Source organism: Notothenia coriiceps, unplaced genomic scaffold, assembly GCF_000735185.1.
Source record: "Notothenia coriiceps isolate Sejong01 unplaced genomic scaffold, NC01 NC01_scaffold00023272, whole genome shotgun sequence".
NCBI classification, from domain to species: domain Eukaryota; kingdom Metazoa; phylum Chordata; class Actinopteri; order Perciformes; family Nototheniidae; genus Notothenia; species Notothenia coriiceps.
Window position 1 is genome coordinate 1 of NW_011355973.1, and position 12,500 is coordinate 12,500.

The 12,500-nt window shown below is 43.9% G+C and overlaps 2 protein-coding genes and 1 long non-coding RNA gene across 3 annotated transcripts in view; 2 read left to right on the forward strand and 1 right to left on the reverse strand.

Annotated features, from left to right (window-relative positions):
* The first annotated feature begins 2,294 nt into the window (after positions 1–2,294).
* Positions 2,295–3,283, forward strand: LOC104954349 (centrosomal protein of 170 kDa protein B-like). Its single transcript, XM_010781443.1, has 2 exons — positions 2,295–2,643; positions 2,943–3,283. Exons 1-2 carry the CDS (start codon positions 2,472–2,474, stop codon positions 3,281–3,283), a joined length of 513 nt encoding a protein of 170 aa, XP_010779745.1. The 5' UTR covers positions 2,295–2,471.
* Positions 3,284–4,608: 1,325 nt separating this feature from the next.
* On the forward strand, positions 4,609–7,311 carry LOC104954338 (uncharacterized). The gene is made up of 3 exons (XR_799325.1): positions 4,609–4,687; positions 6,682–6,726; positions 7,233–7,311. It is a non-coding gene; the product is annotated as an uncharacterized lncRNA (long non-coding RNA).
* Positions 7,312–7,357: 46 nt separating this feature from the next.
* LOC104954350 (centrosomal protein of 170 kDa) overlaps positions 7,358–12,500 on the reverse strand; it is a 16,231-nt gene continuing 11,088 nt past the window's right edge. The window contains exons 15-19 of the mRNA XM_010781444.1: positions 11,865–11,982; positions 10,225–11,751; positions 9,534–9,584; positions 7,773–7,791; positions 7,358–7,361 (exon numbers count right to left, since the gene is read on the reverse strand). Coding sequence (XP_010779746.1) covers positions 7,358–7,361; positions 7,773–7,791; positions 9,534–9,584; positions 10,225–11,751; positions 11,865–11,982 — 1,719 coding nt within the window. The remainder of the gene's footprint in view (positions 7,362–7,772; positions 7,792–9,533; positions 9,585–10,224; positions 11,752–11,864; positions 11,983–12,500) is intronic.

Consider the following 12,500-nt stretch of genomic DNA (forward strand, 5'->3'; position numbering starts at 1 on the left):
AGTACATACTCAGTACTGTGGGCAATCCCCACAGGAGCAATTTAGGGTGAAGTGTCTTGCCCAGGGACACAACGACATGCTGACTGCAGCGGGGTTTGAACCCTACTGCAGTCCCAAGAGGACTTTATACAACTTAATTTACAGGTTGAGCAGAACTTACTGTAACGAGTAATCCGATCCTCTAAAGTCACCGGAGTCCCCCCCGATGCATCATCTTGTCTAAGTTGGACCAATGTTGCACCATGCCAATTCTAGGTCCAATGTCAATCCAATCATATACAGTTAAGTAATATCCATGCTTTGACTTTCAGGGAATATCTGATACAGAAAATACAACGATACTAAACACAAACCTTTGGGATGAGTTTGAAACGTTGTGTCTGAAGTAAACGTGTTTTCCGAGGGTGAACAGTCATGTGGTGATTCCTCCCCTCCTCTCTGAGACTCTGACTGACTGTTGGCTTGTTAAATGACTGGATGATTGAGTAAGTGGCTGTCAACTCGAGTGGCAATACACTACATCCCGAGACTCCTTCAGTGAGGAATTCCCATTTAATCCAGTTCTTCTCCTTTCCTATCCACCCTCCTCTTTTCTTCTTCCCCCATCCTTATCCTCCTTCCCCCTTTTCTTTCACAGTCTCCTTACTCCTCCATCCCTGAAGCCTTTCCCCCCCTCCCACACACACTCTCATCCAGCTCTGCCTCCCCCTCCATGGTCCCCTCCCCCTTCCCGCTCTCTCGCTGGCAGTAGGCAGGGCCAGTAACCATGTGGGTGGCATGTCTGGATTAGCGTGGCACACTGTCTGCCTTCGCATAAAACTGAGAGGACATGCTGATTGGACCCAGACTGATCAAAATGTAGAAATGGCAGTTATGTGGTAGGTAAACCGGGCCCTGGGGGCTTAGGGTCTGTTGAGATGATTGAATGATTAGATGCAGGCCTCAGATGAAAGTGTGTAAGTCATTAAGACTGGAATGGTTAGTTAACATTTGTTTCTTGTTGAGGTATGGATCTGCTTTCAATAAGATGTTGTTTTTTTCTGTGGTTTATACGGGACTTTTATTGGACCTTTTTCTTCTTCTTTGCTTGATTTGAGTTGACATCTGAGCAGCCACACACATTGTTGTTCTGCACATTGCACAATACTGCTATTGTAGGAGCCATGGATGTCAGAGGGTGGGGATTTCTGTTGGTCTTTGACTGTTTATGTTTTGGCATTGGTCTTTCTTTATTATAATATTATCTTGTTATCAATTATGGGTTGGATTAGTTGGGTCACATGGTTATGGGCGGTACTTATAGTAGATAAGAGAGTGAGAAGGTCGCTGTATTTTTTGTGGACCACAACCTTTTCATAGCTTTATCCGTCTAAAAATATAAATTTTTGCACGTTATGATACATTTATCAATTCCATTAAAGTGCAATTTTGTTCAACGCATTTTTGGATCTCAGCATTCATTTTTGATCGCTTCTGACAGAGGAAACCAGGGCCGACCTCAGCCTCTCGGAGACTTCGTTTGTTACTGAAGTTGCTATAGCTATACAGGGTGTCCGCGGGGTCTTAAAAAGTATTAAAAGTTGATAAATCAATTTAGCGAAAATGAAGGCTATTAAAAAGTATTAAACGGCATTTTCCAAGGTATTACATTTTGTAGCTTGTTTTCAATAAGTATATGAATTGTCCAAAGAGGTTGTATTCTACAGTGTGCCTGAATGTAATCATTGCGTAGGTGTGTAGTGTGATTCTGTGTAGTTTATTTATGGCATCCCGTTGGATTTGACGTCATCTGAACAGGACATCGCACGCTCACTGCTTGATAGCGCGGTCAGTTTACGCCGGTTGCTAAGCAACATCGTTATGGGGAAATGCAAGTTTGCGTCCAAATGGTTAGAAGATAAGCATGAAGGACAATCAATACTGTATATAGTCAATGTGAGGTAAAGTGTAATGTAACCGGTTAAAACTCAAAGTGGCGATGAGGTCTTAAAATGTATGGAAAGGGTCTTAAAAAAGATCTTAAAAGGGATTACATTTGACTTCAGGATTCCTGCATATATCCTGCTATACTGTATCTTTGTAAAATAGTCAAAACAGCTGTTATATGTCGCTATGTTACTGCTGTGTACATATAGTATGATTTATATTTGAGAAATCTAGTAAATATAACATCCCCTTGGTTATTGGTTTAGGTTACAGTAAAAGTCAGCGATTCCAAGAGAAGCAAACGGATCTAACTGATTGTAAATATAAGACAGAAAAAGAAATATCTCCTCCTTTTGTGTGTCCTAATAGGCAGCAAGCATGATGATGGGACCCAGAGTGACTCAGAGAATGGACTGGGCCTACGTTTTGCAAACCGCCGCTACGCCCTGGAGGAACGCCTAAAAGCAGTGCACGGCCTCGCGGGAACCGGAGGTGGAAACATCACAACGAGCGTAGCCAGAACAGGTGGCAGCCGCACTTCCTTCATGATCGAGTTATACGACGAGGAAAACCCTCGCAAGCGCCGTTCGTATTCATTTTCCCAGACTGCACCTCTGCAGGGGATAGGAGCTGGCGGGGAGGCCCTGTTTCCCCAGCCTCCCTCTCACCCCAAGGTGTTCAGCATTTCTACTTCTGCCTCCACAGCCTCTGACTCAGGTAATAAATCATCATGGCTAATATATATTGTGACTCTTCTATAAATATTTGTCCGTTCTTAGAGAAAGTGCTCTGTGAGTAAGTGCAATTTAAAAGAGATACATTAAGTTAAAGACATTTTAAAGGCTACATCATGTTTAATCTGCTGAAGTTGCAGTAAACCTTTAATCAGGGGTTGTTTTTATTACATGAAAACTATTGTTATGACATCATATAACGTTTGACAGCCCCAAAAAAGCCCAAACTGTCTGTATGTCATTTTTTTTTGTAATAGCTTTATTTGTTCTCTCTTCTTGTAGGTAAGGTCCCCGCTCCGCTGTCAGCCACAGTGACTGCAGGCGCCCCTACGGCTGCCCGCGTCCTTCTCAAGCAGAGGTCAGAGGACCTGAGTATCGGGCGCTGCTCGGTCAGTACCGGGCTGGCGACAGGAAGCCCCACGAGCCCCAGCGAGGACGCTTCGGTGGTGGGGAGGGGGGGGACAGCTGCTGGAGGGGAGGCAGAGGACGACCACAGCGATAAGGGGACCTACACTATAGAACTGGAGAACAGGAACGCGGAGGAAGAGGAGGCCAGGCGCATGATAGACAAGGTAGGAACGTTCAGAGATGTTAGCAACAACTGCTCATTTTCTTGTGCTTAAAAAGGACATTTTTATTATGAGTAAATGCTTTTAAAACAACAGCTTGTGATTAAAAGAATGCAATTTATTGACCGTCAGCTGTGCATATAGTGCCAAAACCTACAATTCACATTAAATCTCATTACACATTATGCGGATGTATACTAATGTCACTTTAATATAATAACACATTATGATTTTTCTTTCTTGAATTAATTAAAATAGTTGGATAATTGAATACAGTTGAGAACGCTTATTTAAACGGGACCTATCATGCAAAATGCACTTTTTGATGTCTTTTATACATAAAGATGTGTCCCCGGTGTGTCAGGGAACTCACGCAGCGTCAGAAAATAAAACCCTCTCTCTTTTCCTCCGTACCCAAATCTCTAAAAACGGGGGAACAACGGAGCTGATCCAGATTTGCGTCCGATATGATGTAATAACGGAAAGGCTTTACACCCACGGCCCAATCAGAAAGTTGCTATCAGAAACAATGCCCGACTGTTTTGGACGTAATATGGTCAGTGTTTACATTAGCATTGCTAACACTCAGAGCTAACCTGTACTGGAGAGCATGTGTGTGAAGAAGCAGGAAATAAAAAGGAACTCACCTTGTGGTATAACCGGCAAGAGAGAAAGCCTTTGAGCTCCATACTGTTTCAGAAATAATCCTTGATAATCCGTGATATGGCGTTTCATCACGGCAGTGTTTAGTTTAGACAGTAGCTGCCGGGTCCCGCATGAGCTCAGCCCCCTCCATTTTTTAATGAATTTTCTTTTTGTTTAAAGCTTTATACATGATAGGTGACCTTTAAGTAAACTGATATTAAACCAGAGCTTTTATTCTTGAATTACAAAGATATCTGGATGCTAAGAAAGTGGAAAAATCTCTTGAGATACGCGGAAAAACACTGATTTTAAGCACAATTATAAGCCAAATATACCCAAAACTAGCTGTCAATTCTTCATTGTTTCTTATTTACTTAAAAACATGTTTTAATTGCAGTTGATAACCATATTGAATGAGCAATTACATATCTGTTTTCCTGCTGTGGTCCTGACCTATTTTCCCAATAGATGTATTAGACATTGATAACAATTTCCCATGAATAATAAGGGCCTTTCAAAGGACCCAAGGCTGCTTTACATGGTAAACAAACAAACAAACAAACAAACAAACAAACAAACAAAAGGGGCAAATAATAAAGTAAAAATTAAATAGTTAGCAATAGAAAAAGCCTCTGAGGCGCCGGCTGATGTTCGTCCTGTAGCCTCGACAGACAATAACGTGTCTCTTTCTTCTGATGTTTCCTTTAGGGTGAAGCAGGTAAACCGGGACAGGCCGGACCTGCAGGCCGAGGCGGAGACCCCGGACTGACCGGACCCCCCGGACCCCCAGGGAAAGGGAAAGAGGGACAAAACGTAAGAAACATATATCTTCTCTATCTGTGTTTTTAATTATTGTTTTACTTTTATGTATGCACCACGACATCAAGTCAAATTCCTCGTACGTGTCAACAAACCTGATTCTGATCTTCAGTCACATTTTATTTATTACTTAGTAAACTTTAAACATCTTGGTCTGCCTGATAATGTTCAGCCTTGTTTTCAGTGACAGGATTCTTTTAAGGTTAACTTATAATGCATCATTTGCACCGTGGTGTTCTTTATTTAGTTTGATGATAAGATTTAAAGGAAAGGTTCACTGCTTTTAGCCAAGACTTGTGTATAAAAATATATCATTTTTTATGATAAAATAATGATGAATGAAAACGATTTGACACATTTTGTAGAAACGTTGGCTAAAAATAAAAAAAAATTCTTATTGTAACAAATTAAGTCTTTGTTTATTTTGTTTATTATATATAGTTCTTTGAGTTTAGAGAAAAAAACAGTATTCCCATGTGTCCAAAGGTTACATATAGTATGATAAAAAAAAAAATACTATGTCAAAGAAGCTACAAGGAGCAAAATCAAGTATTTGGTAACTTTGAACTTTAGCAGGTTGAATATTAACAATATTAAATGTAATTAACATAATAATCACTACTACTACTATAAATGTGATATCTCATGTGACCTAAGAGTGAATAGTGGTGCTGTTAGACACATGTCCAAAGCCCCTACCAGATTCCAAAACCTAAGACCCCATGAGAACATATTTTATTGCACATTTCCCTCATAATAAATATAGGAACTGGGCAGTTATGGGTTCCTAAAAATGTAGCTGTGGCAGCTTAATTAAAGGTTTTCGCTTTCCGCCAGGGAGGCGTGTGACGCAGTGGACTAGTGCAGGGGTTCCCAAACTTTTCAGCCCGCGACCCCCAAAATAACAGTGCCAGAGACTGCGACTGGCGACCCCCTGTCGACGAGGAGGGGGGGGATGCTAGTGAATTAATTTCAGAAAGAAAAAAAAAAGTTTGAGAAACAATGCGCTAGTGGATTGACAAAGAAAACAAATTCTATGCAAACGTTATTATTAATAATAATTAAAAAAAAAAAATTATAAAAAAAATTAATATTTTTTTATAATTAAAAAAAAAAATTAATTTCCATTTTGATTTTGTATTCATCTCGCGACCCCCACTCGGGGTCCCCACTTTGGGAACCCCTGGACTAGTGCATTAGTGTTGGGATCAGGGGAGCACAGGTTCAAACCCCACTGCAGTCAGCATGTCGTTGTGTCCCTGAGACACTTCACCCCAAATTGCTCTTGTGGGGATTGTCCACAGTATTGAGTATGTAAGTCGTTTTGGATAAAAGCATTTAACAAGTGGCATGTAATGTTTTAGTCCAGTAAAATTCATTTAACAACCAGCTGTTCCTTTAAAGTCTGGAGGTTGGAATAGACATCTAATTCAGTGTCATATCTACTTATAGATCCTGCAACATTACATCAAATGGCATTATGTGTTTGCATTTTGTTATATATTTGGACTTGTTTGCATGTCCACTAGAATAAAGGATGTCTGTGTTAAAAAAAGCTTTCTTAAACGGTGTTTATAAGTCACATTTGATAACAGGAATGCATCTCCATCACTTCCATCAGTAATTGAAGCCTCATTAATGTCTCTTTTCCACACGTGTTGTGCCTGTAATCCATGCTGAACCACAAACACAATATGTTCGGCTGTATGGAGGAAAAAGAGGCTGCGTTGGCACATTTCACCTCGACATGTTCCCTCATCATTTTTCACCCCGACATGTGGCCGGGCTGCTGACGAGGCAAACAGGAAGAACATTGTTAAGACATACAGGATCACATTAAAGCAACACACACTGTTTTTCTTTACAGCTGCCAGGTGCGCTCCCCCCAGGCCTTTTTCACACTGAACAACACACACTTTTATATATGTAATTATTTATTAAAAAGAGGTGTAAGAACAGTGTGATTTATGTCATGTGTGGTGTTACAGGGGGATCCAGGACCACAGGGAATCCAAGGACCTCCAGGACCAAAGGTAATGTCATTGCAGAAGTTAGCAAGAAGTGTGTTGCCTGAAGAGTGTTTTTGTTTTTTTAATCATGCACAGGTGCTTTTTTGTTGACGTGAAAAACGCTTTCTTCTGGCACGGATGAGAAAAAACAATTCATTTTTGTTGAAAGCAGTAAAAGCAATTTCTATGTCCACTGCACTGTGACCGCTGCTCTGATTATCTTTGCTGAGAGGAGTTTGATGTCGGTGGAGGGGGGGGGGGGCAGAGGCAAGAAGAGGAAGGACAGCGGGGCATTTTCTGGATTGATGGTGTCAAATCGCTCACCCTCATCACCAATACCGTTTTCTCTTCTTGGTTCCAAAATGTCAACGGCAGATTGTAAAAAAAAAAAAAAAACGTTTGATTAAAACCCGGGGTGACATTTCTGGGATCAGAAGGCATCGCTGAACTTTCTCTCAGGGATTCTTAGCCAAACATTACGGCTGAACTGATATTATCTGAGTTAACTTTGTTTTGTTTCTTTCTCCCAGGGACAAACCGGGTCACGAGGAGAACCGGGGTCACCGGGGGACAGAGGATCAGTAGGAGAGGGAAAAGTGGGACAACAGGTAGGAGCTTCAATGCATTATATCATTCCACATCCCACATTTAAAGCTCACCTATTATGCTAAATACATTTTTATACATCAACATGTGTCCCCTCTTCTTCATGTCTCTTCTACATCAACATGTGTCCCCTCTTCTTCATGTCTCTTCTACATCAACATGTGTCCCCTCTTCTTCATGTCTCTTCTACATCAACATGTGTCCCCTCTTCTTCATGTCTCTTCTACATCAACATGTGTCCCCTCTACATCAACATGTGTCCCCTCTTCTCCATGTCTCTTCTACATCAACATGTGTCGCCTCTTCTTCATGTCTCTTCTACATCAACATGTGTCCCCTCTGTGGAAAGAGACTCTGAAAGTTTCAGGAACAAAGATTCTCTCTCTTTTTGTCCTGATCCATTTCTATAAAAACCTGTCTGATGTTCCTGAAACTTTCAGAGTCTCTTTCCACAGAGGGGACACATGTTGATNCTGCTGGCCACTGTGGAGCGGAGTGAAGGGAACATATTCAAGTCAGCGTTCATTGTGTGTTCTATTACATAATGTGTTTATCATGAAGTTAATAAATGATTTCTTGGAAACATGAGAAAGCTTTGATACTTTGAGGCAGCCCCCAACTTATCAAGGCTTTTAGTGACAGTAACGGCCCGTCCACCACAAGCAGCTTAAAACAAACAAGTCTTCCAACGCTTCTCTGCCCATTTCACTTTGAATGGGGTGACGTCACTTTGCCGTCGCTTTTCGGCGAAACCTGCATTGTTGGGGAAGCAAAAGCGGGGAAAGATTTTTTTTCTTAGGATTTTCAGGGATTGCAAAAGTTGCGCGCATGGTTCAACTTTTGAAAGCTGAGGTGGAAGCGTCAGGCCAATCAAATCCGCGTTATGCCAAATCTGAACCAAATGTACAAGCGCTAGCCACAATTCAAACCGCGTGTAAACTGGGAGTAGACAATACCGCAGTTCATTTCGCTCATATTCCAAAACGAGAAATACGGTGCAAAATCACCCGGTTCTTTCACGACCAGTTATTTACCGCGGATACACAACCGGAGGAACCAGGCATGGAGGGAAGGCTGGCAGAACAGTGGGGTGAAATCTGGTAGCGTCGGCGGTTTGGAGCATTCGGGTGTGGAGTGGAGTTGGCGTGTGTGTGAGGGCGAGCGTGCTTTGTATTCGCGGGCCGGGGAGACATGTGATGTGTTGGTCCCGACTCCTCTCCCCCATAGATTTTCAAACGATTTTTCAAAGCTTGCCCTGTCGTGGGACGGGCCGGTAAGCTGAAAGAAGGAGTTAGGACATTGTTTCAATAATTGGACTACACAAATGTTAAATTCTGATAAAATTACGATTGGGTGAAGAAACATTTGAGTGTGATTGTGTATCTTAGTTTTGCTTAAGTTGATTGTTATTGGACAGCCTTACACATGTGGCCTGTTTTGCAAGCATTAAAACCACACTGAAAACGAAAACGACAACGCAGCCAGCCCGACTATCGTAGAATGCCTCCTCAAGCAGCGCAGCACACACGAAACATCCAACAAGCGGTACGTAAGACCTTGCTCAAAAGCAGGCGGTTGACGTTCAGCGTCACTCTTAACAATAGTCACGACCAGGCCTGCCATTTATAGTGTTGTTAAAGCTGCACCAATGATGAGACAGGCCACACATGCGTCTGTCAGGTCTCTGAAGGGTAAAATGGGACAACGTGGGAAAGGTGCTGCATGAATGGCATAATCCCCACGGGGTGGAGCACTGTCCCGAAAAAGACCATTCACGCCTGATGGATGTTGAATGTTTTGAGCCTTCCCATGTTAAAATGGTTTTACGTGGTAAGCTAGAGGCATTTGGCATCTTCAGCATCATCACAGCATCACTTTGATGAATGTCAGGGGGACAACAGGTTAACAAGGCCCAACATATGCCAGAGCCTGGGTCATCTTACTTGTCGACTCTTGAAATGTCTTTATGTGCTGGCTGTTTATATCATAGCTAACTGATATTTTAGAATGTTCAAATCTAGTGAAGGCATTTCTATTTAGTAGTTCAACGATTTAAACTCTGGCAAAAAAAACAAGAAAACGGTCTTTACTTCCAAACAAAGGACTTGGAAGTCATTGACAGAAGTGAGTGGCTTCTATTGATGAGACCCGGGTCTGACACACACACACACACACACACGAACACACACACTGTCTAATGAAGGCTCTACATTGTGGTACAGTACCCATCAGCTCCTCCTCTGCATCACCGCCCTCAGGATCGGGCTGAGAGCTCTCTGGACGATGACAACCACAACACAGTGGAAATGTTTACAGACAAATGTTGACACACACTGATGACACAAAATGAGGTACAGAATGCAATGGAGTTCACTTGTTGGACTCGACCCTTAAACTACTTTTGATTTGCAAAGTAACACCTATTTAAGTAATGTAATAAGAAACGTTTTTCTATACCTGATCGTTTTAATTTCCTTCTACTTTATGCTAATAGTTTAATTCAGAGGTAGTTATTCTACCTTATACTCCAATATGTATCTGATCTTAAGTTACTTTGAATATTTAGATTCAGATTAATGATACAAAATATACTCAACAAATAATTGATCATGTATAATTTGTTATTAAAAATGATATGTTACTGTTCCGTTGATCAAATTCACAAGCTACCTGGGTTATAATATGTGTCGCAGAAAAAATAAGCTTATTATCAACATACTTGTACTTAAGAAAATGTTTGATGCTAATACTCTTTTTATTTTACCTCAGGAAAGTTTGGAATGCAGGAAAAAAAAAAAGAAAAAAAAAAAAAGGTTTTGATATTTTCACCTGAGTAAAATGTCTAAATACTTTTATCCATCATTACTGAGGAAACCAGAATGAAGCAGAAATGAGGCGTGGTGTTGTCGTGCTCACCTGTGGGCGAGCAGTACCCTGCTGCAGAGGTCCTGGTCTTGGTCTCATTCAGTTTGGACACGCTGTTGGCTCTCATCCTGGGCGTCAGTCTGCTTTCAGTTGGTGTTGACGAGCGGAGCCCCAGACGCAGAGCGGTCTCTGCTGACAGGCGGGGTGAAGAGGTGGAGCTCCGGGTCACCAGACACTCTGAGTCACTGCGGGCCGAGATGGAGCCCAGACGGGTCCGCCGGGGCTGAGCCAGCATGTCGAATCGCGACAATCCTTTCCGTCCAGATGGAGGCTTGGAGGTGGAGCTGGTGGTGGACACTTCAGAGGCTACGGACGCCCTGTCTGCGTCAGCCAGGTCCGTGTCGGAGGTGTCCCCCAGCCGGGCGCGGCGCAGGAGGGAGGCTCTGGTGGGCCGCGGCTGAGGCAGGGCGGCCTGCTTGCTCATGGAGGAGGAGGTGGCGGACTGCACAGAGCTCCTGGTTTTGGACATTCCACTGGTGGAGGTTTTATTGAATTTGGAATTGAGAACATCATCCGAGGCACGTCCGTGTGCTGAGCGCCCCATAGGTCCAGAGTACGTCTCCTGGTCTGAGGAGAGGATGTCAGAGATGGGGAAGGAGGACGTCTGGTCGTCATCAGTGAGATCCACGGAAGGCTGCCGGGCTCTGGAGGACGGCTGAACGGAGCGCCGTGCATCAGTCCGGCCGGTCGACTCTGTAGTTCTCGTTTTAGTCTTCCTCTCCAAGCGGTCACGGGCACTCGCGGTGGTGGTGCTGGTCTTGGACGCTGTGCTAATGGTGCTCTTCTCCCGGTGCATGCTGCTGAAGGAGCGCCGTTTGTGATCGCCACCGCCTTTTCTCTCCGCCTCTCCGGCCACATGGCTAGTTGTGCTGGCCGTGTCAACATCTGACTCAGGGGAGATGGATTCAGTCCGATTGTGGGCAGAACTTTTACTACTTTTGTGGTCTGTTTTGTTTTCATCCCTGAGTTTGGCCTCCAGGAACGCCATGACAGCTTCAGTGTCCTTCAGCAGCGTGGCGGTGTCCATGCTGCTCACGGAGTCGCTGCGTTCGCGCCCGCCGCCTCTGTTGATGCGCGGGATGAGCTCTGTAGGGACATTAGCGCTGGGTTTCTCAATTGTGAAGCTGCCTTGGCGCACCAGAGGTTTCCCAGACTTCTCTCCTCCTTCTCCTGACCCTCCTCCTTTCCTCTCCTCTGACCTCTTCCTCCTCTCAGTGCTGCCAGAGGACCGGAGAGAAGCCTTGGATGGCGAGGACGTGGAGCTCTGTTTACGTTTACCGGTCATGTCAGCGTCCCTCATGGGGCTCGGGGACTCCCCGTCTCCCTTGTTTTCTTTTTCCTGGGGTTCAGTGTCTTGTTTCTCCCCAATCTCGGACCTTAGACCAAGAGCTTTGGCGCTGGATTTAGCCCGGGGGTCATCCACGGGGAGCTGGGGGAGGGTCCTGCGCTTACGGTCCGTCAGACTGGAGGAGGATTCACCTCGGCTGAGGGATGCACCGGACCCAAAGGCATCAGTGACTGGAAAGAAAGGACAAACTTAACTGAGTTTCAAGATTTTCTTCAATAAAAGCAACTTCAAGTGATTCCCATTGCTGCCTTATGATGTACGTGCTCTAAAAGTGACTATGTACCTCTCTCTTTGTGGAGGAAGGCGGCTGTTTCTGCTCCTGAGCCCTCCGGGTCTGTCCTGGTGTGATTGGCAGCTAGACTGGCCCACTCAGAGACCCAGCTCGAGTCGCCAGTGAGAGCCTGAGGGGACACGAGAGAGGGGGGTGGGGCGACAGGAGAGTAGGACACAGGAGTGAGAAAAAAGAGCAGTTCAGTCAATAAGTGGTTGCACAAAACATACAGGCATCTCGAGCTAGATTTTTGTGTTGATACAAAATATATAACATGATGATGGGAATGATTTAGTTTGTGGGAATGAAGGGTGGGGTATAAAGAAAAGTGTAGAGTTAGGAGACTGCCTGTGTGCCAAAGAAACCCCACTGGGTTAAAAGTCCTTTTACTTGGAAATAGATATCTATCTAGCTAAATTGCATGAAAGACTTAGAAAGATTGAAAATGCACATTCGCTGTGTCTCCTCCCTACTATGAAATTGCCTGGAGGCCAACTTGTCTTTCCACATCTTAGTATGATCTAGGTCAGTCTCTGGGAGGACAAGCCTACTCCCAAGAAGAGGCAAGGGGAGTGGAGGGGTTAAGACACGGGAGGGACTGTGACTCACATTATGAAACTCTTTTATACTACACTGGCCTGAGAGGAA